This window comes from Leopardus geoffroyi, chromosome D3 (genome assembly GCF_018350155.1).
Source record: "Leopardus geoffroyi isolate Oge1 chromosome D3, O.geoffroyi_Oge1_pat1.0, whole genome shotgun sequence".
NCBI lineage: Eukaryota > Metazoa > Chordata > Mammalia > Carnivora > Felidae > Leopardus > Leopardus geoffroyi.
Window position 1 is genome coordinate 86327452 of NC_059339.1, and position 25322 is coordinate 86352773.

The following is a 25322-nucleotide window of genomic DNA, read 5'->3' on the forward strand; positions in this document are numbered from 1 at the left end:
CGGGGGTGGTTGTGAAGATTTCATTGGTTGGCCATACACTGCTGGTGGTGCCCCTGCTTTATGTCAGGACTGCAGGATCCCTTTCTCTCTGTCTTGCCTATTTTCTAGTCTTTCCTTTTGCTTTTTTTCCTGCCTCTAAATCATCCCATATGCAGTTGCTAGAGTAATGGTTCCAAATCATGACTGCAATCATGACTGACATATGCCTTCCACTACTTGAAAACTTTACTAGCCACCAAGTGAAGTCCAAAACCTGAACTCTCCTTGCCCTAAGCCTGTGGCCAAAAGCATTTTTCGTATGCTCCAAATGCAAAGACCATTTTCATTATGTGATGATTTTTATGGCACATTATCCTTCTAGAATCATACCTGGATTTCCAGTCTGGTGTGGATACTTTCATGGTACCCCCAAACTGGCAGTCATCTCTGCCACCTCTCAACTCCCTAAACATTGTTCTATGCCACTTAACAAGTTCCACATTGCATTAGGGTGACTGAGTCACCATAATGTATATACATACGTCCCCTGTTAGATTATAAGTGTCTCGAAAACAAAGACCTTACTCATTTCTTCTCCTCATACCATACAGTAAATCTCTATTTAATAGATTTAGAAAGGGTTTACACAATTTTTAAAACTACCATCATCAAATATTCATCCAATAACAGATTTTAATATCTCAAAGTGTCATATGAGCAACAAATTTTAATAATTTGCCCTTTGCTTCAACTCTGCTATTTTCACTGAAAACATAAGTCAGATTTGTGTTAAGAATAAAAATTCAAAAACTGTATCAACTCAAACACAATGCCAGCAACTATAAATTTTTCCATCTCATTTAATGTTTATTCTTTTAGGAACCATTTCTAGGATTTAAGAAAAATAGAAGTAACATAGTATTTAACTGTTAAATAAATGTTCTTTTTTTACTTATTTACATGAGCAACTGTGTTTCTGTAATACCAAAAAGAGATATTTTGAGACCTATGATGTCATAAGCCAATGGGACAGACATAATGGTCTCATCTGGGGACACACTCTAATGTCCCCAAGCTCTGTCTCAGAGAAACTAGTTGAATTCCTTGGCTATTCTTCAGATGAAAAATGATATGCTTCCAATTGTAGCATCCAGTTTAAAAAGAAGTAAATGTACTCTATCCATTAGTGGAATGAATTAAGTGGATGACCTAAAACTTTCTGAAGGTTTGGGTTCTTTATATGCAGGAAGGAAACTGTCCTATACACAGAGAATACACACACACACACACACACACACACACACACACACACACTCCTTCCCTAAACTATTCTGGAGATGTCAGTGTTGGTAGCATGCAGCATTTCATGTTGCCTGCCAAGAAAGGGGACAAACATGTTCTTAAGAGCTGGTCTGCTGAAATGAGAACATTACGTTTCTTAAGTATTCTCCCAGCGAAGTGGTGCACATGAATGCTCACAGAACTCATGCCCAGACTTCATTCGTATCGGCCACAATCATCATCCAACTAAAATCAGCAGGTATGACGCATGTGAGCCACTTACAGCACTATTAAACGTGAATATCACATATCAGAGCTCCATCCTTAGAAAGCTCTTTGTAAGAATCTTCAATGGGACAGGGGCCTTTCTCTCTGGGCACATTGGGAAGAAGACTGCTTTTGAAAATGTGAGTTGGTTAAATAGCTGAAGTCAGGGGAAATTTTCTCACAGTGAGATTTATTGGAATGTGAATGATCTCTCATGGGAAGTGCCAAAAGCCCCATCAGCTGAGTTATTTAATTAAAACTATGGTGGAGTAAGTGGAAGAGATATTGCCTGGGGGAGTGATTTTGCACTGATCCCTGAAGGATTGACTTGATAGTCTTAAAATTCTTAATGGTTTCAAAACCTTAAACGTCTTCACAAATTTTCTCGTAGGAAAGGAAAAGCCATCCTGCCTGCAACCTCCAATCCCATAAAACCAAACAAAAACAAAAACCTGCAACAGAGAGCATAGCTTGGAAACCCAGTGTTCTTTTCTCAATGCTCAAAAAAAACCCCAAAACAAAACAAAAAAACCTGGCACAGGTTAGCATTCACTCACAGGGAAAGACAGAGGAACCCCCAAGCCTCTGCTCAGCTCAGAGTTTTACTCTTCTTCCTCTTCCTGGTCCTCTTTTCTTTTTGTTTTGTTTTTAAATATCTGAAAATCCAACATTTTTATCTTACGAGATGCAAAAATATCATTTTCCTCTCAGTCGGTACGTACTGTGATCTGTCAACGGGCAAATTCCCGTAAGGTCTCTTGGAAGGTTCACTGACACAAACCCGCTAATCCTAGAGAAGTTTCGGGGAGAAAGTGCTGGAGAACAAGGCTTGATTTCTATGGCCTTCAACCTTCGATGAGAGGAATTTTAAGAAAGAATACAGAAGCTGAGATGGTTCAGGGCAGGGAACGAGTCTCGACCGACATGTGTGGGCTGAGAGTTCCAGTTACTTGGACAGCTCTTACTCACACATGAACCACAGTCCCCGCCCGACGCCGGCACCCACACCCACCGGCACCCACTCTGAAGAGGAAACGCGGTCCAGATACTGCAGTGGCACCGCCTTGGGCGCTGGGGAGCCAGCAGTGGTGGTAGACAGGGGAGAGCTGTCCAGCTCGCTGGAAGTTAAAGAAGAGGAACCAGAGCCCTAAACAACCTCCACCTCCACTAATAAAGTCTTCGAGAGCCGCGGGGCAAAGTTGTTCCTAAACTTCAGCTGTAGCTCATTCCCTTCAGGCAGTTCAGCCAAATACCCGCCCCTGCCCTACGGTCATCTTGGAAATAAAAATATCTACCCAAAGAAGGGTGGAGTTGATGTCATAAACAGCTGCGAAGATCACAGCCAGTTTTCACTCCCCTGCTCTGGATTGCCTGAGTACATTTTCCAGTACGCCTAAAGTAAAAGTTTTCTTCTGGACGTTGCTACAGAGGACATGTGTCAAAGACCGGGCATACAGGGGCACCCGGGTGGCTCAGCCGGTTGAGTGCCCGACTCTTGATTTTTGGCTCAGGTCATGATCCCAGGGTCATGGGATCGAGCGCCGTGTCAGGCTCTGTACTGAGCATGAAGCCTTGCTTGCGATTCTCTCTCCCTTCCCCCTTCTCTCTGCCCTTCTCCCTCACTCGTGTGCTCTCTCGCATGCTCTCACTCTCTCTCTAAGATAAAAATAAAATTAAAAGACTGGGCAGAGGAGGAGAGAGGCCTCTGCGTTGAGATGGACAAACAGAAGACAGTGTTCTCACAAACCCCAAATGTGCGCCTGGGCCTGTATCTTACACTTTTTCAGCCATTCAATTGTCAAATCTAATTGTTTATCAATCCAGCATTGTCTTGTTTTCAGGGTTGGGTTTTTCTTCCACCCTACCTTTCCCCCCACCCCTCTCTTTTTGATTTTTGATACAGAGCTTTTCCCCAGAAGCCCAAGTTGCATCGGATGGTGATATGTGTTCCCAAGCATGGTCTTCCCTGGCTTAACAAATGGAAAGAAAATCAACAAAAACAACGTCGGCATGGGTTCTGGTAAGTATTCCACTTTCAGATTCCCATTAATTTCACCCTTGAGAAGTTCAGCGACCATAACTTGCTTTTGCGAGTCTTAAAAATGTTCTTTATCATCTGTTTCTCTATGTTCTGTTTTATTTTATTTTATTTTATTAAGGAGGGAGATTTCTAAGCCTTTAAAATGTTTCTGTTTCATCAGTTGACTATTTCTTACAGGTAGTATTGAATATATTTTTTTTCTTTCCTAAATGAAAAACTGCTGAAATGTAACAGTTTATAAGAAACATTTTTTTATTCCCTATGTGTGTGTGTGTGTGTACATGTATCCAAGAAAACTTCGATAATTTATTTCTCAGCTTGTAAGAATGGACCTTAAGAGAGACTTCATATCTTAATTCTTTAAGGAGTAGATTTGAAACTTTTTTTTTTTTTAATTTCTCCATCCCTTTAAAAAAACAAAACAAAACCACCAGCTTCAAAGTGATAGACATGCATTTGATGGGCAAAGCTCTCTGGGAGAACTCACAGTCCACTCTAGGACAAAACATGCTGGCCAGCACTGGTGACCCTTGTCACAGGAGAGCAAGAAAGTCTCTCCTCCCGTGGCCTGCTCAGCCCTGTCTGGAACCTTCTTTGACAAGCAAAAGTAACCTTCAGACCAAGCCTTCCCTCTACCACTCTGCACCTGTCACTAATAAACAAGATAGTGCTGCTTTCATACATTTTCTTCCTGCCTCCTGAATTTGGGATCGATAAAACCAAAGCTGAAATCCAAGTGTGCAAATATCTTAGGATAGGCTATAAAATATAATTGCATCATATATGTAGGTTCCTAACCCTTTCGAAGCATTAAGTCAACATGTGGAAATAAACCAAGCCACAAATTGTAAATCAGAATAAACTGTGCTAATTATTGATCAGAGTCGATCATGTTGGCTCAATTTGAAAGGTTTGGCTGTTACTGTTATTGTTGCTGGTATTGCTGTTAGAGTCTTTTTCAGAAAATGAAAACTACCTTGCAAAGTAGTCAAAGTAGAGCCAAAGATATCTATTTTGTAGATAATATTTAAAACAGTTTTCCTGAAATGTTATTCCTCCTACCTCCATGTTCAAATATTCTAACTTAACGCCTTCAAGGTTAACTTCAGATGCTCCCTTTTCAGGGACTCTATCCTGAATTTCCTGGCAAAAAGTAAATTCTATCTTCTGAACTACATTGGCACTCACTCTTTACTTTGCCAAACATAGCTTTTATCTCCCCTAGTACTCTGCATACTACTTAGAGCTAAGTTCCATGTCCTTCTAGCTTCTAAACCACAGACATTAACACGAGTATGGTAGGTTCTCAATAAAGACTTGATGTGTGAGCTAAAGAATAAATAAACTCAGTCCCACAAGTCAGCACACACATTCACACAAGCCAAGTCTGGGACACTTCCCCTTTCCAGCTGTAAATAAAATTAAATCCTGACATCACCCCAAAGTTAGAAAACAGACAAGTAGCCAGAGGAAAGATATATTGATGATGATTCTGGGTCGGCCTAAGGCCAATCAATAGAGGCTGGCTCGGTCTTTAGAATCCCTCACATTAGGAATTTCTTGGTACTGCCATGGATTCTGGGGTCCCCAGTATTAAAAGAGCCCCTTTTCCCCTCTAGCGCCGCTAGCCGAAACATTATGTGAGAATGCAAGACAAGTGTGGCTGTTCTGTCCGCTTCGAGGTCCTGAGTGGACACCTGGCCTTGAAGGGAGCAGAGACAGAGTCTTTGAAGACAGCGTGGGCGACACACAGGGAGTCTCCATAGCCCAGGAAAAAATGTAACCCTTAAAAGGAGAGAGTAAGGCACATCACTGTGCCCAAGTTGAGATAGGGGCTGGAGCGTGGGAAGTCAGAGTGAAAACCAGGGGATACAGCCAACACTAAGCACTAGAAAATGAACCCCGCCTATAAATGCGAACGAAGGCAGTTAAACCTGTGCTGTGTTTGCACAATAATTCACCTACCTGGCATCTCCCTTCTCCCTGCCCCTCCTTTCCTTCCTCTCCCCATGGCCGCTCTATTCTTAGCATGAATGCTTCCCCTCACTTCAACGTAGTCAGCCCTGAAAGCTATGGCAACCATTAGTACTTGCTTCAGACACCATCTTCTTCACATGTGCCGGCTGAGCATCCAAAGGACTCCAAAACTGGTATTTTCAATCCGAAGCTTCCTTCTGGTTTGCCATTCCATGATTTCAACTGTTAGCTGGTCACAGCCTACTTTACAACTCTGTGCATCTGAAACTAGACCTTTTCCCCCTCTTCCAAGCAAAGTCGGTCTCCTAATTCCCCATCTTTTTAAAGAAATGATTATTTTTCAGTCCCTCAATCATAAAAATTTGGAAACATTGTTTTCCCTCTTCCTGACCTCCATACCAAATCAGAATGAGGATCTCCTCTGTAACTTAATTATCTTTGAGGGGCGCCTGGGTGGCGCAGTCGGTTAAGCGTCCGACTTCAGCCAGGTCACGATCTCGCGGTCCGTGAGTTCGAGCCCCGCGTCAGGCTCTGGGCTGATGGCTCGGAGCCTGGAGCCTGTTTCCGATTCTGTGTCTCCCTCTCTCTCTGCCCCTCCCCCGTTCATGCTCTGTCTCTCTCTGTCCCAAAAATTAAAAAAAAAAAAAAAAAAATTATCTTTGAACTGTTCAAAAATTGCAGTCGCATCCTTTTCTACTGTTTATATTAGAAACTCAATAGATATAAAGAAATTTCCAAAAAAATTTTTGAGAGAAGTGCAAAATAAAACACCTGTGTAAGAAAAACCTCTTAACTCTGAATTTTGAAGACCTGTGTGGCCCTTACCAGTTCTGCCCCTTGCTGTCCATGTTTTTGAGTTCTGCTTTTCCTTACAGCACTACCATGCATGTTTATATCTGAAAGTAACATTTTGTTCATTTTTGCATGTTTCTAAACTTTACAGGAAAGAAATCATATCTTATGTAACTTGCTGTTACTTGCTTGTTTTTTCAACAAGATATTCCCAAGATTCATCTCCGTTGGTGAGTTTAGTATAGTGATCATGCACTTTTTTTGCTGTTACAATCACTGCCACTACAAACATTGCAGGCATCTCTCCTGTATGTGGGCAATCCCTAGGACATCTAACAGAGTGAAATTATCAGATCATAGGACATGGGATTCTTTAGCTAATGCTGTATCATTCTCTGAAGTAGATGTGATAGTAAATTTCATGCGTTAATTTGTAGGGTGTTTGGGGATGAGATCAACGTTTAAATTGGTGAACTCCGAGTAAACAGATTCCCTTTTATAATGCGGGTGGGCATCATCCAATCAGTTGAAGGCCTGAATAGAACATAAAGACTCACTTCCCCAGGTAAGAGGGAAATCTCCAGCAGACAGCCTTCTGACTTCACCCACACCATTCTGTCTCCTGGTGCCCCAGCCTGCTGACCCACCCTGCGGACTCCGTCTTGCCAGTCTCCATAATCACAGGAGACAATTCCATGTCAAAAAATCTCTATCTATATACGCATCCTGTCGGTTCTGTTTCTCAGGAGAACCTGAATATTACCAACACTCATAATACAATAGATATGCTAATCTACACTCCTACTGGCAACGGATAAGTGTTCCAATCAGTAGAATACTACCTGTTCACCTGACCTTACACTCCTCCCCTCCTAGAAGCTACAACTAACTTAATCTTGCAGGTGGTGAAAAGAAAAAAAAAGAACTGGTTTATTATGTGTCTCCCTGTGAAAAATGTTCAGCAGCCTCCCATGGTCTACATTACAGAATGAAGTTCAGACTCCATTAGGCACAGCACGACCTGGGCTGACCAAACTTCCTGGGCTCTGCCTGACATTCTGCTGCTCCGGGGGCTTCAAGTCTCTTTTTCAACTTGGAACCTACGGGACAAAGCCTTACTTGGGACCCCAGCGCATCACACGCTGAGCCCCTTTGCTGGTGCGGGCATCCCTGTTTCTTCCTCTAGCCTACGTCTCGTGGCAGCGAGGGGTGGCCAGCCCAGGGCGGGAGCAACCTCCCGCTGGGGCTCTGAACTTGGTCAAACAGCTGCCTGCCCTCTTCCTACCTGGGTGTTCAACTCCCCCGGTGCCATCTCCGTGCTGTCAGCACTCCTAAGATACCCCCCTCTCCATTTTTCCTCCTTCCCTCACCCGTCTCTCTCTCTCTTACAAAAAATCCTTCCAAGTCGTCAGGGCCCAGCACTTGATTCTTGAGCCTCCTCATCACCCTGCTGGACTCAAGCTCCTTCTCGTCTCATTCCTGGCACCTCACAGACATCAGCTGCTTCCACCTGACGCTCAGCAACCTCGAGGTGGTGAGTGACCCGGAGCCACACTTTCTCCGGCTGCAGGACGGGAACACACGACCTCTGCCATGGTGTCTCATGAGCATTAAAGGAGAGGGCATTTGCTTCCTACCCAGGAGGCACCCAATGAAAGTTAGGTGGTGGAGTACTGGGGGAGGGCCACCCTTTGGGGGGGGTGCGTTTCCATAAATGTAACTACATTCTCTTGAACGGACCAGCGAGGCCAGAGACACACGGCGTGCAGCGATTTTCTGCTTGATCCCACCTCCACCACCAACTCTGCTGTGAAAGGGATGCCTTTGAAAGGTTACCTCCCCAGCCACCTCAGCATCTTTTCCCTTGAAGTAGTAAAATAAATACAGCCATTCTTACCATTAAATTCTCTAAGTCGGTTACCAGTTGAGAAATGCTTGTTGTGAAGTTAACACACATTTTAACACAAATTGGCATTAACAGTACCATTTATCCAGATAAGATGTCCAATTTGCTCTTCAGCTCTGGGCTGAAAGCCCCAGGTGGGGGCTGGGGCAGCAAGGATGTACCATGGTTGATGTCTCCTCATTGGAGGGCCCAGAGGGCTCCATGACCCCCCAAACCATCATCTTCTGTCCTCTCACTACAACTTTATCCAGTGGGACACTACAAAGTCTGAGGAGTTGGGCAGATATTAGACCTCACCACCTTTCAAGTCCTCGCCTGTAAAATCAAGGTTATGTCCACATCCAAGTGTGCAGTGGGTTTAAATGAGATATTGGCCAAATTCCTCATAGACAGCAAGTGATCAGCAAAGAGAAGAAATTAGTATATACACAAAGCATGTGGTTCGGGGCGCCTGGGTGGCTCAGTTGGTTGGTTAAGCATCCGACTTCCACTCAGGCCATGATATCGAAGCTTGTGAGTTCGAGCCCCGCGTTCGGCTCTGTGCTGACAGCTCAGAGCCTGGAGCCTGCTTCCGGTTCTGTGTCTCCCTCTCTCTCTGCCCCTCCCCTGCTGCACTCTGTCTCTCTCAAAAATAGACAAACATTAAAAAAAATTTTTTTTTAAAGAAAGCATGTGGTTCAATTCCTTTATCCTTTTGAAGTTCTTACAACCTATCTTACAAATTGGGATTTCTGGATTCCAAGTCCAACCTTGTATTGTTAGGTAGATCATCAACTCTCTCTTTGTATTACACATGTGTGCAATACTTGTAGGTCCTGATATGATGTTAATAAAACATACACGGAAGACTTTAAGTACATATAAGGTTAACTTTGAAATACGGCTACTGTATTGTTTAAATTCACTATCATTTTTAGTTTAAAAAAAATGAAGGGGCGACTGGGTGGCTCAGTCGGTTAAGGGTCCGACTCTTGATTTCAGCTTAGGTCATGAATCTCATGATTCATGAGTTCAAGCCCCGTGTTGAGCTCCACGCTGATGGCCTGCTCGGGATTCTCTCTCTCTGCCCTTCCCCTGCTTGTGCTTCTCTCTCTCTCTCTCTCTCTATCCCTCATTCTCTCTCATTCTCTCTCTCCCTCCCTGTCTCTCTCTCTCAAAATAAATAAACATTAAAAAAAAAAAAAAAAAAAGGAAACCATCATGAAGAATTCAACCAGGTGGATAGGTGGGCACTCCTTTCTTTCACCAGTGATTGACTGGGAATCCTAGCATTATGTTTGAAAAAGCCCGAGAAGGCAAAGACCTGCCTTTTCCTAACCTCACAAAAATAACAGGAGCGATATATCTGGATGACAAAAGTGGGAAGTATTGCCAAAAGTGTTCACACATGACAGACACTAAAAACCCTGTCTTGGTCTGGCAATCACAACTTAGTTCTCCACATCTGAGCTCTGGCCTCTGTCCTCAACTTTCAGAAGAGGCCAAACTGGCTGTTGGTGTTTTTCTTTTCAAATTACTATTCTATATATTTAAGACACGCGACACAGTGATTGGATGAACATAGATGAACAGCATGCAATGACTGCTACAATCAAACTAATTTACGTATCTTCTCACACAGTTACCATTTTCTGTGGTGAGAGCACCTGAAATCTACTGCCTTAGGAAATGTCCAGTATTCAGTCCAATATTATTAACTGCCAACTTCATGGGCACCTTAGATCTCTAGGTGGAGTTGTCCTACGTACCTGCAACTTTGTATCCTCTGACAACTGCTCCCTATTTCCCCACCTCCCCGTGCCTGGTGACCATTGTTCTACCTTTTTCTTTTTTAATGTTTATTTACTTAGAGAGAGAGAGAGAGAGAGAGAGAGAGAGAGAGAGCAAGCAGGGGAGGGGCAGAGAGAGAGAGGGAGAGACAGAGGATCCGAAGCAGGCTCTGTGCTGACAGCAGTGAGCCCGATGTGGGGCTCGAACTCACAAACCCTGAGATCACGACCTGAGCCGAAGTCAGACACTTAACCGATTGAGCCACCCGGGCGCCTCTAGTCTACCTGTTTTGCATTGATTATTCCTTGACAGAAATTGGAATACCTGATCTGGGACCCGAACTGCAAAAGCTTGCCACACGCAGGGTGGGGGGATCCCATCTCGTTCTGGCCTCGGTGGCTCCAGCCGGGTACTCAGTAGCTCCCTTTCCTTTAAGAGTAGAGCTACTCCAACTCTCTCATTGCACGGCTAATCAAAAGTGGTGGATGCACTAAAAACTGGCCGGCAGGACTTCACACCTGACTGCTAAGCAAATGAGTTCAGTGGCAAGTCTCTCACTAAAGAGATTTTGCTAATAGACATTCTGTAAGCTTCACTCGTGCACACGAAACCATTTTTAAGCTTAGCTATAGCTACAGAGAAAAAAAACTATCACATGGGAAATTTTCTTACCTTCCGACCATTTGCTATCCCTTACACAATATCATAAATTGTTCTTTTGTAATATGCATCCCTTAAAAAGAAAGCACTCTAGCAGATGTCACATAATGTGTTCTGCCGAATGTCCACTTGGGATATAATTTTAGAGACCCCAGACAAGAAACACACAGTTCCAAACTATTTCCTTCCCTAGACTATTGCTGGCATCTGAAAATTTCATAGTTATTTTGTATCAAAAACACAGGAAATAATCATAGTTACAATAATAATACCTACCATTCCCTGACTACCATAGGCCAAGTTCTTTAACCATATGAACCCTAAGGCATTCAACAAAAAGAATGGTATTATTAACTCAGTTTGCTATTCAGAAGCCTGAGATTCAGAGGGATCAAACAGCTAACATAAGGTCATAGAGAAAGCAAAGACTATGAAACCCACGTTTTTCTCATATAGCACACCCAATCCATGTGGCTATTACTCGAAGGATCAACTCACCATGCACCAAACCACAGACCCTGACAGACACAGCAGAAAATATCCAAGAGATCGCTCGATTCTTTCTGAAATGACACTTCACAATTTCTGATGGGTCCTCTCTTGTGGAATTTGCATGAAGCTCAAAATGACGCCAGCGTATGAACTCTGCTCAGATTCACTAACAAGTCTAGATTTGGTGTTACAGAAAGGGTTTGAGGCCAGCTCGGAGTGCCTGGTGGAAGGAAGCCGCATCCCATTGCTGGAAAGAAGTGCAGAAGGGAGGTGCCCGGCTGCCGAACCCAAACGTTGCCAACATCAGTTAAATCTAGGCTTGAGTCATGGCTGAGACTGTGCAAAACCTGAGCTTTTCCCCGAATACACCCAAATCTGTAGGTTTTATTCTACTCAGAAATGATAGCACATGAACAAAGATGAAATTAATTCACAGAATTTCTTTAGAGCAACGATATCATAAGATCTAGAAGTGAAATTGGAAAATACCATGAAAACATGATAAAGCATTCCATAGCTTCTACTTGGGCTTTAGGAATCAAATGCTGTAGATGGGTAAACGGGTAAATAAAATGCCCACTTACCTGATGCAACCACCCGGATCACCTTTTCCCAATGGCCATATGGGAAAGTATGAAGTAAACAGGAGTAGTAGCCAACATCAGCCTCAGAGACATTATGGAAGGTCAGGGTCATATCATTAGGAGCCATGGTAGAATTTAAGAAGTAAACCCTATCAGCATAGGGTGTCCTTATAATCACACCATAGGCGGGGCTGAATATGGCTATGGACTCTCTGTCCGTGGTATTGATCTTGAACCACTCCATCTGGGTTAAGGTGTCCAGTGATGAGTACACGCATTCTAGACTCATATTCTCAGCCAGTTTAACAGTCGTGTCCCAGAACATCTCTTCACATAGAGCTGAAACACACAACATCACAGTTATTCAGTTAGGCTTGATGATTAAAACACCAAATAGATCCCTAAAGCTTATTCTAAGCTTTCTAAGACCTAGCAAGATAGCAAATGGCTAACAGTTTCTAAAGGCTAACAGTTTCTAACTTAGTCTAAAAAGGTTTCCACCACTGATAAGAGGTATTTGTAACTTGTAGGTTTCCTGAACCAAGTGAGAAATTATCTGAGCCGAATAAAGAGCATTGTAAATTCTAAACATGTCATGCTATAAGACTAAAAAAGAAGTAAATTTTTTAAATGAAGACATTATCTTTACCTCTGTATATGTGAACAATAGCCAAGAAGAAAGCAAGATAATCCATCTCTGGAAACCGTTTGGGAGACTGGTCTATTAAAAAAAAAAAAGACAATTTTTATAATGTTACATGCAGAGGCCCAGCACGATACACTGCTTCCTTCCTCTCAGATATTATCACTAGTGTCTTCTTTTTCTGAAGTGTAACACAGGAAAAAGGTCTTAGCTTCAAAGTCAGGTTTGCTCTCGCACAAGGGATGAGCAGATTTGAATCACTTCTCTCTCGGGGAAATAGCTTATTTTCAAGCTTTTAATTTCTACAAAGATTCATTCATTGAACAAATTAGAGAGTGGCTGAGGGGGTTCTCTTTGCCAAACTCTGCTCTAGGCAATAAGGATACAACAGTAAATTAAAAAAAAAAAAAAAAAAAAAAAAAAAAGTCCTTGCCATCCTGGAACTTACATTCTAGTGGGAGGAGACAGAAACTGAAATAAAAAAGTAGAATATGTAAGTTGTAGGTGGCGAGTGCATGAGGGAAAACAAAGCAGGAAAGTGGGGATAAGGCAAGGCGGGTGGGAGTGTTACCCTTTTAGAAAGGAAGGCCCAGGAAGTCTTTGCTGAGAACTTGACATTGGAGCAGAGACTGAGGGCAGGGGGAGGGGCCTCGGGCTCCAGAGGCTAGAAGGCTCCACCCGTGTGGACTGCTGCTGGGTTTGGCCTTCCCTTCACTTCTACCTCTTTGACCTCGGGCATTTGCTTTGGAGGTGACGAAGGGACCACGGAAGGCCCTAAAGATACAAAAGTATCGCGGCTCAGGAGAGACACAAATCTACCACTGTGGGTGTTTTTTTTAACTTTTTATTTTCAGATCGTTATAGAGTCACAGTAATTTGCAAAGATAGTACAGAGAGGATCCAGGTAGGCTTGACCCAGTTTTCCCCAAGGGTTACACCTTACAGAATTCTGTACAATATCAAAATGTGACTGAGTTTTTAAGTTCATCATTGTTCCCTTCCCTTTCATGTAAAATATCAGTTTGGTTTCTTTTTTTTTTTTTTAATTTTTTTTTTTTCAACGTTTATTTATTTTTGGGACAGAGAGAGACAGAGCATGAACAGGGGAGGGGCAGAGAGAGAGGGAGACACAGAATCGGAAACAGGCTCCAGGCTCTGAGCCATCAGCCCAGAGCCTGACGCGGGGCTCGAACTCACGAACCGCGAGATCGTGACCTGGCTGAAGTCGGACGCCCAACCGACTGCGCCACCCAGGCGCCCCTCAGTTTGGTTTCTTAAGAACTCGTTAGGAACCTATCACCATGTCAGTATAAAAAAAAAAATGCATTATTGCCTCTATAATGAGAGGAATTATATGAATGCATTTGGCCCCTGATGAGGGTCAAAATAGAAGGTGGGTAAGATTTGGCAAGAAGGGGGAGCATGAATCACTAAAGACCATGTTGCCTAAGGTCAACTCTGAACCTCTGGATTCAGTCCCAAAGTCTATCAGTAGGTGTCCACTGCGTAGCATGAGTATCTCATGTGGGAACTTTTTCAAGAAGCAAGAAACAGCAGCACAAAACTCTGCTGAATACATATAGTACTGTGTACTGCCACCTTATATTTACATAGCGTTCTATTTCCCAAAACCTTTCACATCTACGGTATTATCTGCACCCATAACAGCTGTGCGATGAAGTCAGATGAGGTATCTCTGTTTTGCAAGTAATTAAAAAAAAGAAAAACTAATCTGTCCAAAATATTAGTGAGCTGTGACAGGTATCCTGCTTAGACCCTGGAAATGCAAGTATGAGAAAGACTTCGTGTCTGCCCTCAAGTCACACAGTAATATATTGGCTCAGACAGATTGCAGAGGTAGTCTATTATAATAAAACCTGATAATTCTATAGAAGTCAAATTTGAACAAGTTTTATGACAGCCCAGAGAGGGAACAATTCATTCTAATAGATTCAGAAAGGTTTCATAGGGAAAAAAAAAAAAAAAAAAAAGCACCAGTTCTGGGCTTTCCAACCTCACACTTTACAAGTAGAGAAGGAGGAGAAGGAGATAAAGGTGTGACAACATAGGACATTTTCAGGAAATGGTGTGACTGTGGTCTAGGGGGTGGGAAAGGGACAAAAACTATGTCAGGTCTAGATTGAACGTATCTTGGACACCCAGGGAGGAGTTCAAACCTGGCCATCAGAAGCCACGGCATCCAGCTTACATCTGTAACTCCAGCACCAAGCACAGTCCCTGGGACGCATGTCTAAGGCATAAATAATCACAACTCTGACAGCAACACAGAGTCACTAAATATCTCGTAGAGGGAAGTGATGTGGACAGTTTTGCATTTTTGAAAGATAGCCCGGATGCCTGTGGAGAATGGATTGAGATGGCAAGAGCATTGAGGATTTATATCTGAGTCAAGAAAATTAATTCCATCTATCAAATATTAATTACAGAACTTCCTCTTGATAGGTACTGACAGAAAATAAAGCTATAAAACCTAAGTTAGACCCAGTCCCGAGAATTCCCGAAGCCCTCAAGAAAGTGTCCTCCTAACTGCTCCCCTCTTGCACCCACCAAGTGCTGCCACAGACCTGTGTCCCTTCACACACACACACAGTACCTAGAATGATCTCGCGACAGACACTGCATGGTCTATCCCGTTCAAAATACTTAGTATCTCTTACTATTAATAACGTGAAAAGACAACCTAAAGAATGGGAAAAAATTTCTGCAAATCATACTTCTGATGAGGGTCTAGGATCCAGAATATATAAAAGACTCTTACAACTCAACAACAAAAACACAAAGAACCCAATTTAAGAACAGGCAAAAACTTGAATACACATTTCTCCAAAGAGGATACAGAAGCGGATGACAAACACATGAAAAGATGCTCAGCGTCACAAGTCATTAGAAAAATGCAGACGAAAACCGCAGAGATACCATATTCCACCCACTAGGATGGTTATAATCAAAACTAAGGAAAATAATAGTGTCGAGAAGGATGTAGAGCTGTGAGCTCCCTGTGCACAGCTGGTAGGCATGTAAAATGGCGCAGCTGTCGTGGAAAACAGTTTGGCTGTTCCTCAAAAAGTTAAAACACAATAACCGTATGACCCAGCAATTTCACACCTGGGTTTATGCCCCCCAAAAACGGGAAAACAAGTACTCAAATACTTGTACACCAAACTCCATAGCAACTCTATTCACAAAAGCCGGAAAGTGGAAATGACCCAAATGTCCGTCAACAGAAGAATGGATAAGCTAATTGTGGTATATCCACACAATGGAATATTACCCAGTCGTGAAAAGGAATGAAATACTGATTCCTATTGTGACATGAATGAACCTTGAGAACATCATGCTAAGTGAAAGAAGGCAGATACAAAGAGGCTCAAATTACAAGATTACATTTATATAAAATACCCAGAATAGGTAAATTTGTAAAGAAAGAAACCAGATTGATGATTGTCTGGGGCTTAAAGGAGAGGAAATGGGGAGTGATGGCATAAGGTATGGGGTTTTCTTCAGGGATGATAAAAATGTGTTAGAACTTGATAAAGACAGTATTTTCAGCACATGGTGAATGTACTAAATGCCACTCAATTGTGCCCTTAAATTTTATATTGTACGGATTTCACTTAAATAAGAACAGCAAGAATCCAGATTCACCTCAGGTCTTTCCAGTTACAGAAACCACCACATTTTGCTGTTGGTCTTGCATTCATTGCTATCACGTGGCCCCTCAACCACCCTGGGCCACAAACGCACACTGAGCCTCACGGGACATGCTGAGAATAGAGCCCTGTCGCACACCTGTGCCACAACTTTCCAACAGGTGGAAACAGATGATACAGAATGCAGTCCAGTTGTCAGATACGTGATTTACGATGTAAGGAATCACTAAGTGCTTATTAACCAAATGTCAAAACATTATTTGTATTAATGCTATATATATACATATACACATACATACATGGTGTGTGTGTGGTCAGGATTGGGTAAGGTTAGTATAGGAGCAGGTAGAGAGGTAAGAGGGACAAAGGGACACAGCAGATGTGTGCAACAACCTACTGACCGGGGATCCTACAAGACATTAGATGTAACATAGCATCATCCACTCTCACGGGCTCCTACAACCCTCAGTGAATTCCATCCCCACCCACCCCCTGCCCCCCGGCAGCAAAGAATCAGGGCTTTGGGAGCATTAGGAGAAAAGGGGGATGAACTGACAATAGCCTGCAGTAACCCCTTCATTCCCAAGGCGTCCAAAGCCAACTTGGTCAAGAGGCCGAGAGAGCGGACGGGCGCTTGCACTCTGCAGTGACTAAAGTCGGGGGGCCCGGAGGCTACGGATCCGAATGAAAGGCGAAGACCTGTGGCCGAGTTTGGCCGTTACAAGCTGGCTAAGGACGAGCCCTATTCATCAGCATCTAACCAAAGACAAATAGAGACTGTGCTTGAGCTATTTTTGTGGTGTAGCGAGCCATTTTTTGCATGATTTATGAAGGAATTTTGGCTTGAGGTTTTCTTTCTAATAGAGCTGTTCTGTATAAAAGAGCTTCATCCTCAAGGAAGTCATTAATCCAAATATTACCAGATTCCTCCCCTGTCGCACATGTCCCAGCTAACCACATAAGTATGAGTTCATCTCACAAGTCCGCCTTCCACTGCATGCTCCTGGGTGACCCGGGCGGCGTGACCACCTCCAGAGAATGTGGTTTCCTTCTCTCAGGCTGTCGACACGGGCAGAGGCTTCTCTGTCTCCGCAGCCTCGTTGCTTCCGCCATCTGCAGTATGTTCTGCTTTCGCCGACGTCTGTGCCTTTTCTGATCATTGGGAGGATTGTAGTCTCTCCTCAACTCCCCACGCAGGTAACCCACCCCATCTCCTGCAGGAACACCTGACGTGGGTGGCGGGGAAGCCGCTCCCCTCTGCTGTCGTTCCACACTTGCTTGGACACCTACTGACAATGCTGGAGAGCAAGAGGTCTGCCCAACACAAAGCCTGTGCTAGACTTTGAGAAGAAGGGACTAAGGCTCAGAAGAGTTTTGAGCATGTGGGGTCCTTTGTTCCCTCCCTTTTGTTCCCGGATGTGAGGTTTGTGCGTCTCTGGCTGAGATGTTGGGATGTTCTTGTTGTCGGGAGGCCCAGAGTGCCGACAAGATTTCGACAGGAGTGTTATAGTCTAGGGCTCCGCTCCCTGCCTCAAAGCGTCTCCGTAAGAGAATCTTTCCAACAAGGGACGCGTGGCTTCCTCAGCCCGCCATGCCCTTAGGACTTCGGCAAGTCACAGAGCCGCCCCAGGAGTTAGTCACTGCCGAGGGACCGTCTGTTAAGGACTCACTTCCATTCAAAGCAGAGACCTCAGGTTGCCTTCAGTAGAGACCCTCCAGGGCAGGGTTCTGCCGACTATGGCTCAGGGGCTGAGTCCAGCCTACTGTCTGACCTTTATCAATAGTCTGATTGGACTTGGCCTTGCTCACTTGCTTACACATCGTCCATGGCCGTTTTTGCGCTCTGATGAGTAGCTGCAAAGAGACCACGTGGCCTACAAAGCTGAAAATAGTAACTATGTGACCCTTGACGGAACAAGTTCACCAACCCCTACTGAGGGTAATAAATACTTAGAGAGCAGCATTGATTGCTTAAGTTCATCCTTGCTTAGTCTTGCTTGAAGGAAGGAAGGTTAAGCCCGATGGTGCAGACACTGGTAAAAGTAGCTCAATTTTCTGATTCTCAAGAACCATGCTATCAGAACCTACTACAAATACAATTCTTCTAGAAACACACTGAGAGAAAGGACCTCAATGACACCCTCGTCCTGCACTGTGCCCATCATTGAATTTACAGGTTCATGGAGCATCAGCCATCCAGCCAATTACAGCTTTTTCCGTAGCTCCTTTCCTGCCGAAGCTACCTACATCATGTCACCCACGGCCTCCGTTCCGCTGCACAAGATTAACCTTGAAAGTGTGAACTCGGCCACAGTGACTCTTGTTTCTAGGAGGTTACTTACCTTGAGATGTGAGTTCTGCTCGCTCTAACTCTCCTTTCCCGACGTGTCTCTGGTTAAGGGCTTCCTGTTTGTTGTGCCCTCCTTGCCTCACCCCTGCTCTCCACTGGCAGTCTGCTGCTCTGCTCACGTGGTGGGCACTGGAGAAACAGCTGGGGCTCTGTCCCTGGGCCCAGAGCTCTTGGCCTCTTCTCTCCGCCAAAGCTCCTTCAGGTGCGGCTGAAGCAAAACATTAATTATCTCACCAAGCAGTGCTTTTTGAAGGATTAAAACTAGCCAAGAAGTGCACCTGCTTCCGGAAGCATCTTTACCATTGTAGCTCCTCAGGTTGACTCCACACTCGGGTGGAGTTCTGTCCTTCTCCTCCCCACCCCCCTAAAATTCTACCGTGGGGAACGATGTGTTTCTCATCCTCTGTTCTAACCTGAAACTACACACGAAAACTTTCAGTTAATTACTTTGCCTTTTCTTCCCCATTTGTTTTCCTGCCAATCAAAGCACTTCATATTCAGAAGCCTCTGAAGTGCAGGAGACTTCTTATCGCTGCCCCTATCTAGGTGTGTTTCCATCCTACCTTCTAGATACTCTTTTTGGTTTTGTGTTTGAATCTCCTACTCTGACACAGAAACCGCACGAGTTGGCATTTGCTAACAACTCTTCCTGCAAGTTTAGCAGCTTCTCTGTCTTCAAAATGCAATTGGTTCTACGTTGTTCCAGAGGGAAACGGGGTGAGTTTTATTTGCTCTTCTGATTTGCTAAGTGATGGAGATTTCCTGTTGGTTAAACCATCATGAGGGACTGTGGTTGGACTGGAGTTCGTGTAATTCCCAGAAATACTGGGCAGGGAGGCTGGTGTCTGCAGAGGAAAAGGCACTCCTGGGGGCCAGCCAGCCCCACACGTCTCCCTGTGCATCACACATGCAGGGCTGGCCTCTTCTGTGGACCACACGCATGTCTGAAAGCATGGAAGAAGAAAATACAGCTGCCTGTCATTGCACAAATGATTTTTGAGCGTGTGCTGTGGGACAGACGAATCCCTCTAAAACACCCGACTCGTGTCACTCTCTTGGATACCTCACCATCCTCAAAAGAATATCCAAACTTCTTACTGACTTACCAGGCTGGATAAGATCTATCATCCTTCCAACCTCATGTCTTACACTTCACTCACCCGCATCCTCCACTCCAGACCCACCTAGTATCGTACATTTTGGGGAACACCTTCTGAGAGGGCAGGGGCTTTGCACATGGGGTACCTCTGCTTTGACTTCTCTTACCCCCTCCCACAGGGAGGCCTCAGCTCAGACATCCCTTACGGGGTTGCCCATGCCGGGGTAAGTCTTCCTTCTGTGAGTTCACAGATAATCCTTACTGAAGCACTCATCACATCCTTTGTAACTGTCCATTTATTTGCTGCATTTCTTCCGAGAGCCTAATAAGGCCCTTCAAGTTGAGGGTGAGATGTTGTTGAGCCTATCCATTGAGCCTTGCATGGTGCCTGGCACATATCTGTTAGATCAATATTTGTTGAAAGCAGGTGAAGCAATGGACTCTACCTATGAAATTTCATAGTACGTGGTCTTTACACTGATCACAATCCAGAAGCCATCCTGTTTCCAGTGTGTGGTCTTTTCTTTTGCCTCATCTATTTCTCCAATTAATAAGACAAAAAGAAGCCTTGATCCAAAGGGCACAAAGATGTTTGCAGGACAAACTCAAAGATAAATGTTCCTGACTGGGGCCAACTCTTTCTCAAAATGATTCAATGGGCCCTGAACGGAACCTCAAACATATCAGCTAAAACAGTCACTGTCTACCCAAATGATTCACATCACACCGAATGTCAGAGCTCACTGCAACATTGGACGCCACTTACACGTATGGGCTTGAAAATTGGTTTTGCCTACACCCAGACATATAAATCCAGATTTATACAGGCTAGGTACTTTTCCTAAATTTCTCTATATTTTATAATTACTTCCTAATTCATCACCCACATGCAAACACGCACACACCATCATCACCACCAGCATCATTATCACCATCATCATCCTCACTTTCACCCATATCCCATCATAAATAAAGTTATTGCTATTATTAAGAAAGTAAAAATGGAGGCAGCTTTTCTTGTTTCTCTGTAGGGTCCATCACTTCTGGTTTCTTTATCCTTCTTGGGGTTCTTGGAATTTTGTAACATAAAGAACCTAAGAATTAGCCTTGTATCTGCTCCTGGGGTATATAGGCATCCCAGTATCTTGGCACCAGGAATGCAATATTGCCCTCCTTGACGTGAAGCTACATAATCTTACTGAGCAATTAGGGGAGATGTTAAAAGACCACATGATCAACAATGAATCCCAAAATAAGCAATAAAAACATCCTGGGACAAACGAAACTGCTTACACCTCCAGAGAACAGCTGTCCTAAGTGTTCCAACCAGGAGAACAAATGGAGGTGAAGACAGGGCAAATTTGTGGGACAGAATGAAGATTATCTACCGCTCACAGAGATGAACAAAATTCCTCCCTGCAGTGTTTTCTAGTGACCCTTATTAAGGAGCTTTCAACAGTTTAAGAATAAAAATACTCTTTAACATTACCATTTGTTGACAGAAATAGGAAACACAGCTAAAGTCATCACATCACTGGATGGAGTATTACATTAACTACCTCCTGCCTGTCTGAGGTCACCAGGGCGCCAACTCATTATTCTAACACATGGTAAGTAAAGGGAAAAGCAAGCGTTTATCCTTCTTTTCCTGCACAAATTGCATTTCAGGGCGACCTAAGTTTCTTTTTATAGAAAAATGTCAGCTACTAAGTGGAAAAAACAATAATAGATATTATTTTTAATTGCTATTTTGTCACTCCTATTAAAATAATAGATTGCGACAATTGTTACTGGATACTAAAGCCATTAGGTGAAAAGTTAATGGGAACTTTTTATAATAAAATATACTGCTGATTAATAATACCTGATCAACCCTAACCTCACTAAAGTGGTATAACCAGATAGATAACAGGGGATTTGGGGATAAAGCAAGAAGAAAACAGCACCACCTGAAAAGATGTCTCACCAAAGCAACTGAACCTGAATCCAGCCCAGCCTCTAGAAGGAGCTAGTAGTGTCTAGGAAATACAGGGAAGAGAAGAATGAGTTAAAAGCACCATGAGGAAGCAAGAGATACTACAGAACAATGTCTTGGGTTCTCAATAAACAAATGGCAATTATGATTAACATAAGAAAATATAACTTAATCCAGCAAATGCCAAAAGGTGCTTGATAGCTTTAAATATCCTTTCCTGATTAAGAACAAAACAAAACAAAGCAAAACTCAGAGCAGTTTTAGAATTTAATTAGCATAATAAGGAAAACTGGTTAGAAACTAATGCCAGAGTTGATGGTAAAACCCTAGAAGCAGCTCAGTTCAATTCCTAAGTATGACAAGAATGACCACCGTCACTGCCAATATCTAACATTGTCCTGGAAGTTCCAACTGATATTATAGGTTGAAAAAAAAGAATAAGAATTGTAAATACTGAGGAATTATTTTGACTTTATTATTACTTGTAGATGGTCAACCTAGAGAATACAAAAGAATCAAATAAAAACTGATGAAACAATAAATAAAGGGTCTAGCAAAATCGTTTTATAAGACTCAACAGCTTTATTTTGTCTAGTAAAAAGTACACATATATGTACATATGTGTGTGTGTGTGTGTGTGTGTATATATATATATATATATATATATATATATATATGAGTGTGCCTCAAGAATACGTAGCAATTATACAAAATCTATATATCATATCTAATGAAGTAGCATAAGTCTTGAATAAAAGATAATATATTATGTTCCTGTATAACGAGATCCAATTTGGGGAAAACACATTGAAAAAACAAAGTTAATTAACCTGAAGTTTTCTAATCTCTTCCATCTCTGAGTAGGTCAGTCTGTGAAAGACTTCATGAGGTTCTTGCTGACCCCACTCTACAAGAGATTGTGGAGGCCGTGGAGGCAGTGAGGTGCTTTTCCTCAGCATCTAGCATGGTCTGTGTGTATGAGTGTTCACAGAATAAAGGTGATCTTGATGAGCAAAAGCTTTAAATGCATAAGAGCAAATTGCATTTTTAGCAATAAGAAAAATGAAACAAGGCACTTTGCATACCAGGTATTAAAATGTATGATAAAGCTTACAATGTTAAAACAAAGTGTTTTATCCTATAAGAATTGATAGTTCGAAAGCAGACCCAAAGAATGACAGATTTTCAGGGGTAGAGATTCGAATGTGACTAGACGAACGAAGAACACTGGTGCCGTGAAACGGTGGCTGAATGCATGGTCCTGGCCAAATGCTGGGAAGCTAAGAAAATCTGAGAGAATTTTCCTCTTGGGGCCTTGTTGGGCCAACACCCTCCTCCACACCGCCTCTAACGCCCTGTATTTCTCCAGTGGATTAATCACCTGTGGGCCGTGAATTCATCATGGTCTACACATTGGAAAATCTCCCCACTTTACTTCTCCAATAAGAAGACATTATTGCCATGATCGTAAATGGCAGCCACGTCAAACCATAAGAAAATGGAAAATGAGGAAAATGTGTTCACCAACATAGATTCTGGGAATTAGGGAGATGCCACTAACAAACCCAGAAACACAACACTCTTCAAGGCATCCCACTGAGCACCTCTAGCCAAAGACCCTGTCACTGGAGAATGTTGGTACTTATTCAACTAGAACAAATGGCATGCTTGCATTTATACAAATGTTAGGAATTAAAGGTGTTGCTGACCTAAAAAATAAATACGGCTTAGTGACCTTATGTGGCCCAGATGGCCGATCTGAATTGGAAACCAGGATCCCTTCAACGATTTCAAAACAAGTTTACCTCTACAGGACAGGAGGGAATCTGTTACGTTCCTGTATTTGGCCACATTACAGGAAGACTATCTGTGGAAACCACGTTGCCAGTCTAATACAATCAGGCTTGAAATAAGAAGCCTGTGGTATCATACATACCACAAATACAGAACTTTTTCATCTGAATTCTCTCCTGCTAAAGAGTGAGTTAGTGAAAGAAGTAATTATATCTGTGGCAGAAAGTCAGCTTGCCCAAGAAGCCAGAGGAAGCCTCATTCAGGAAGAACATCGAGAGTACTACCAAGCAAAGGAAGAGGCCCGTACATACTTATGGAAAAGAAGAAGCCTCACTCTCTTGGATGCTTCAAATAATTACAGAATATAAAATACTCTCTTCCTTAAATTGGCTTTGTCTCCTGTGAATGTTTTACCTTCTTTTCACATTAACAGCTAATTTCCTATGTCACCCAGCGTTCTAGTTGATGAGGATTGTGTAGATATTTCATGTATGTGTAAAAATGTTTTCTCATAATTAATTAAAGTTGCATTAAGTAAAGTGTAATTAGGTCACATGGCAAAAGATTTTTCAGCAATGAACAGAGAGTGAATGGTTGCTCTGTAAGTCATGCTGTCAAGCCTCTTTCCTATAAACCCGGAGTTAATTGCAGGTTAAAAAAAGAAGTGCGGGTTTTCAGCATACGATAACGACGACATTTCAGCTCATCAGAGAAAGAACGGATTGTCTACCAGATGGTATTAGAGAAACCGACTTACCAGTGGGAAAAGCTGAAGTCAGCTCCTTGTAGACTTTGGTCCTTCCCTGGGCTGCACAACCTGTATACACCCGCTTGAGAGGCCTACCGCTTGCATCTGGGTGTAGGACCTACGCTCTGCCAACTACATTTATACCCTAAGAACTCAAATTTGGGGCACCTGGGTGGCTCAGTCAGCTAACCATGGGACTCTTGATTTCTGCTCAGGTCATGATCTCACAGTTCATGGGTTCGAGCACTATGGTTTCTTCCTACTCGTTCGGGGCTGTGCATGAAGCCTGCTTGGGATTCTCCCTTTCTCTTTCTCTCTCTCTCTCTCTCTCTCTCTCTCTCTCTCTCTCTCCCTTTGTTCTTCCCCTGCTTGTGCGCATGCATCTGTGTGCACATGTGTGCATGTGCACATACAATTTCTCTCTCTCTCTCTCTCTCTCTCTCTCTCTCAAAAAATAAAAATAAAAAGAATTCCAGTCTGAAGCCTGGGGAGTTGCAACAAGAAAGCACCAGGGCTACGAGGTCCATTCTGGCCCGAGGTCTGCAGGCTCGGGGCCCCACCAATCCAGAGCCAGCTGCACACAGTGGAGCGGGTGTGCCGGTGTGCACACTAGCAGGGAACAGGGCCCCCGCCCAAGCATCTGCTGCAGGGATGGAGGTGCTCACCAGGTCTGGTGGGTAGCCTTGGAGGAAGTGCGGGAAGCCCAGGGGCGCTCGGCAAGCTTCTCCCCTGCCCCATTCATTCTGCGGCCTGCTCTTTCAGTAAGTTGCCTCCTTCTCAACTTAGAAGTCCTTGGGGAAGTTACAACTAAGAACCCTGATCAATTTGCTCACCTGTTACAGCAGAATACATTTCAAATCTATGAATAATTTGAATAAGAAAATTATTCTAGGGGTGCCTGGGTGGGTCAGTCAGGTGACTGACTCTGGATTTCAGTCATGATCTCATGGTTCCTGAGTTGAGCCCCGTGTCGGTTCTGCACTGAGAGAATGGAGCCTGCTTGGGATTCTCTTTCCCGCTCTCTGCACCTCTCTGGCTTGTGCACTCACTCGCTCTCTCTCTCTCTCTCTCTCAAAAATAAATAAATAAATAAACAAATAAATAAATAAATAAATAAGAAAAAGAAAGAAAAATATTCTAAAAAGCAGAGGATATATTTTATAAGCTTGAGGACAGAGATGGATTCTTGAGTTGGACATCACACACATACATATAAAACATATCAAGATACGTACATATTAAGTCAGGGAAATTTTTTCTACATAAAAATTTACAACTCCGACATGGTAAACA

General features: G+C 43.2%; 1 protein-coding gene across 2 annotated transcripts in view; it reads right to left on the minus strand.

Moving 5' to 3' along the window:
- Positions 1-25322, minus strand: part of CD226 (CD226 molecule) — an 89799-nt gene that overhangs the window by 62494 nt on the left and 1983 nt on the right. Inside the window, exons 2-4 of one of the 2 annotated variants that reach the window (XM_045457710.1) lie at positions 18406-18621; positions 12399-12470; positions 11750-12088 (exon numbers count right to left, since the gene is read on the minus strand). In XM_045457710.1, coding sequence (XP_045313666.1) covers positions 11750-12088; positions 12399-12444 — 385 coding nt within the window. In that variant the 5' untranslated portion in view covers positions 12445-12470; positions 18406-18621. Of the gene's footprint in view, positions 1-11749; positions 12089-12398; positions 12471-18405; positions 20369-25322 lie in introns of those variants that run through there. The other variant, XM_045457709.1, reaches the window with a different exon arrangement.